The sequence below is a fragment of the Telopea speciosissima genome, chromosome 1, assembly GCF_018873765.1.
Source record: "Telopea speciosissima isolate NSW1024214 ecotype Mountain lineage chromosome 1, Tspe_v1, whole genome shotgun sequence".
Classification (NCBI taxonomy): domain Eukaryota; kingdom Viridiplantae; phylum Streptophyta; class Magnoliopsida; order Proteales; family Proteaceae; genus Telopea; species Telopea speciosissima.
This window is the reverse complement of record NC_057916.1, coordinates 16,881,032-16,885,253: the sequence shown is the minus strand read 5'-3', so window position 1 is coordinate 16,885,253 and position 4,222 is coordinate 16,881,032. Positions and strand designations below refer to the sequence as shown.

General features: G+C 38.0%; 1 protein-coding gene across 1 annotated transcript; it reads left to right on the top strand.

The window, feature by feature from the left end:
• The first annotated feature begins 1,286 nt into the window (after nucleotides 1-1,286).
• Nucleotides 1,287-1,996, top strand: LOC122643690 (transcription repressor OFP8-like). The gene has a single exon (XM_043837288.1). The coding sequence runs from the start codon at nucleotides 1,337-1,339 to the stop codon at nucleotides 1,994-1,996; it is 660 nt and encodes a 219-aa protein (XP_043693223.1). The 5' UTR covers nucleotides 1,287-1,336.
• The last annotated feature ends 2,226 nt before the right edge of the window (nucleotides 1,997-4,222 follow it).

Sequence of the window (4,222 nt, the reverse complement as noted above, 5' to 3'; positions counted from 1 at the left end):
TACTCTTTTAGTCGGATTCTAATTTGATATTTGGAAAACTTAGTTGGGCATAGAAGCTCCTATCACTTGAGTTATGTTCCCAGCCTTGGTCTTTTAACCTTTGCCTCAAACTGATAATTTCCTTGCAGTTCTCTTCTTGTTCATCTTTCTTTTTTTTCATTTTCTTTTTTATATTCCTTTAGGCAGTGCCATGGGCCTGGAGCAAGGGGTGCTACTCAGGGTTTAAAAAAAGGAATCGAGATCCGGTTTCTCCCGAATCAGACAGAATCTGTGGATGTAGTTTTTTGTGTTTTTTTTTTTTTTAAAAATCTAATAAATCCTAGCTTCTGTATCGAATCTGTCCAATCGAGATCAGCCAGAATCGGGACTGGCCGAGGCAATTCCAATCTAAATTGGTCCGAATCGTCCGATCCAATCCGATTTTTGAAACCATGGTGTTACTCAAAAATACAAATCAGAACCTAGGTTGGATCGGAATCACCCAGAATCTGTGGAAATTGAAAAAATCCCCTAAATCCTAATTTTTTTTCAGGATCGGTCCAAGTCGGATCTGATCCGATTTTTAAAACCTTAGTGCTACTCAGAGTTTAATAAAAGGAATTGGGATCCATATTGGATTGAAATCGGCCGGAATTAGTGGAAATCAGCAACAACAAAAAAAACCCTATACCCTAGTTTCCGTATAGGATCGGTTTGATCCGATTTGATTTTTGAAATCCTGTTGCTACATAGGGTTTAATCCTGATCCTCTAAATATTTCTTTTTTTTTTATTATTTATTTCCTCTCCAATTTTTCTTCTTCTTCTTCTTCTTATCCAAACAAAATAAGGGGTGTAATCTCTTCTGACGTTGTTTCATTTCCATCACATGTAACAAAATTGGATTAAAATTTTGTGGACATCCGCAATTCAGTTGTCAAAAGTCAACTTAGTCGGAATTTTTTTTTGGTAATAGACTTGGTCGAATTTAACCACATGACAAAATAAACTATTAAAATTTTCAGAATAGCGGAATATTAATGTAGACGGAATTTTCTCATTTCAGTAGGGTCATAACAGTCATTTCATCCTTAACGGTATATCTGGACGTGGAAGCAACGCTGCCAGACAGTGTTCTTCTTCTTCTCTAAAATAAAGCTTATGAAAGAGGCAAGAAAGGCCCCCACCATGTCACATGCACAATTTATAGAACCCAACCCCTCTCTCCTCCACTCCCGGTCAGTGTCAAATACTAAAACGCGCTATTTAGCTTTCTTTCCTCTCAACGGCAGAGCGCAACGTCTTCCTCTCTCTCTCTCTCTCTCTCTCTCTCTCTCTCTCTCTGTTTCAGAGAGGCAATGTCTTCCTCTTCCATACCCAACACGAAAAAGAATATCATTGGGAACACAGTAGCAGTGAAGTTAGGGTGTGGCTGTCGAAGGCCAAAGCTCGCTGACGTGTTCAGGCCAAGGCCAAAGTCCAAAATATCTTCTGATCATCATCACCGGATACTCGATGTCCACCATGGCTCCGCCTCCTCCACCTCCTCCTCCACCTCCTCCTGCGAGAGAGCCGGTGGATTTTCGAACAACGGAGACGATGAAACCACCACCACCACCTCCTTCTCAGCTCAATACCTCGACACCACACCTCCCACCCATTCCGAAGCTGAACGAGAAGAAACCCATTGCAACGTTACAAAAGCAACATCAACAACGAATTGTTCATCAGAAGATTCAAAGACGGTTAAAGGGTTCGGGAGAATCAGTGAGAGTGTGGCTGTGGTGAAGGATTCAGACGATCCCTATCTCGATTTCCGGCAATCGATGCTTCAAATGATTCTTGAGAAGGAGATTTACAGCAAAGAAGATCTTAGGGATCTCCTCGATTGTTTCTTGCAATTGAATTCTCCATACCACCATGAGATCATAGTCCGAGCTTTCTCTGAGATCTGGAATGGCGTCTTCTCTGTTTCGACACCCGGTTCATCAAGTTCAACCCAGACTCTGCCTCTCTGAAACCGCAGTGAAAGTCACGTGAATTTTAGATGACGTGTGGTGATAGATCTAATATATGGGCGTTAGATTAGATCAATCATTTGATAAATTAAAAGGCTTGATTTAACGCGTTCTATAATATATAGATGAATCTTGATGCATCGATTGTCTCACTCTTCTCTCTCCACATGTATAGATTCTCATTATAAATGAGTCAAGGAGGAGTAAGAAATGAGTAATGGGTTTGGTCAAAAGTCTATTGCGGGTATTGAGATTCGGAGTGCTGATGGTGATGAAGTGGGTTGGAAAAACACGCAAAGATAGACGTTGGGTGGGATCTGAATAGAATAAGTTGATGGTGTTGAGGTGTGGAGTGTCCAGAGACAACTGTGAGTTGGGCCTTTGGGAGTGGTGGTGGGTTTAAGCTTTAAATGAGTTTTAATAGGGAGGGAGGGTGGGGGGGAGATTGATTTGTTTTGTAACTTTGCTGTATAGTTTTCAATATAACATTTACTTCTCTGTTTCATTGCTATGTAATGGTTGGCTTCTCTCTGGATCACTGTCATTGCTTTGCTTTTCTCACGTTAATGAGCTGTGAGCTTTGTACTTTGCACTCTCTCTCTCTCTCTCATTCATGATTCAACAGTTCATATGCTGCAGCATCCAAGTTTTTAATTTTGATGGATAATTTATTATGAGTCCAGCAAAATGGGTCAGGTTTGCTCTCAGAGAATCCAACTTAGAATTTAAGTATGTGGTTGAGATTTAAGTAGCTGCATATGATTTTATTATAAACTTACTTCATCCCTTGAATCTTGTGGATGATGATCCTTCCAATTAACATAATTGAAGTTAAACAGCTTACAAGTAACAACCTAGACCAACACCAATGGCTGTAGTTACAATAATATCCTTATGGTAATATCTTGGGAATGGGCCACTCTTCAACTTGCCACGTGTTGCATAATAAGATGATTGGGATCAAATGTCAAAGGTCTAATAGTATTAACAATCAGGGAAGTAGTTTTTTGTTCGGTCACACTCCCATCTATCTATCTCTCTCTTCTTCAAAACAAAGAGGCAGATGTGTCTTTTCATATGGGGAGGATAGAGTTCTCTTTCCCTAATAATTATGTAATACGTCCTTAAATCATCTTTATCTGTACTTAGAATGTAAATGTACTTAGAATGTAAATCTAGAAGGAAAATAAAAATATAGTGAAAATATGCCATTGAAAGATAATATGAGTATTTAAAATAAGGGATTGTGTTTTCTGTCCTGCTGTGTAGCGTATGCTAACACCTCCTTGTATCTATTTATCTCCTACCACAATTGGAACAGTTATGTCATTTCATAGGAGGGAGGAAAGAGAAATGGAGAACCATGATACAGCTTAGCAGTGTTCTTTTCCCCTTAAACAAATCAAAATCAGGGGAAAAAGAAAAGTGAAGATTCACTTTAATGAGGGAATTGAAAAATAACTATTATATAGAAAAAGTGAAAATATTGTAGAACTATGTAAAATTCCTCATTATCTCAAGATGTGCCATGGAATTTGTATATATATTGTGACATCCCTTATTTGGCATTACACTTTTAAAGTCATGAAGCTCATCTGCTAAAGTGGACAATATCATGGTATCGATGGGGTTGGGTACGTGGCATTTTATTGGTATTACAGTCAATCCAGAAGCAATCAATACCGTCTCCTTTTTGGGTCCTTCTATAAGGGGCAGGGAGGTCATTTTACAAGGAGAGAGAGAGAGAGAGAGTTTCTTCCATAGAAAATTTTGATTAAATATAGATAAAGTTTAGAGGAGTTATACTTGCCATAAGTTTTATTGTTTTATCAATAAAATAAATAGAAAGGTTTTATAAAAGGTTGGCAAAGTTCCAAAATTTACGCAATGTACCAATTAATTATCAAATGGTTATCATATATCCACTGGGTGCAAAATTTAAAGGAAAAATAAAAACAAGATGGCTTATGGTAAGCCCCAACTCCATGAACCTAATATGAGGGCAATGCGTATGTACACTATACCCCTTTCTTGGAAGTTATTATTTTAAAAAATTTTTGTTTTCTTTTTGGTAACATTTTTAAAAAAAAAATAAAAAAATTGGAAGGTAGAGAAAGTGTTAAAGAGAATTTGATGGATCTGTGTATGATCATAAGAAGCTAAATGGTCAATTTCAGGAAGTTGACGCATTTAAGCTCTTGCCATCTCAGACTTAGGCCACCAACT

Coding starts and splice junctions, on each gene's coding strand:
- LOC122643690 (XM_043837288.1), top strand. CDS start 1,337: ATGTCTTCCTCTTCCATACCCAACACGAAAAAGAATATCATTGGGAAC.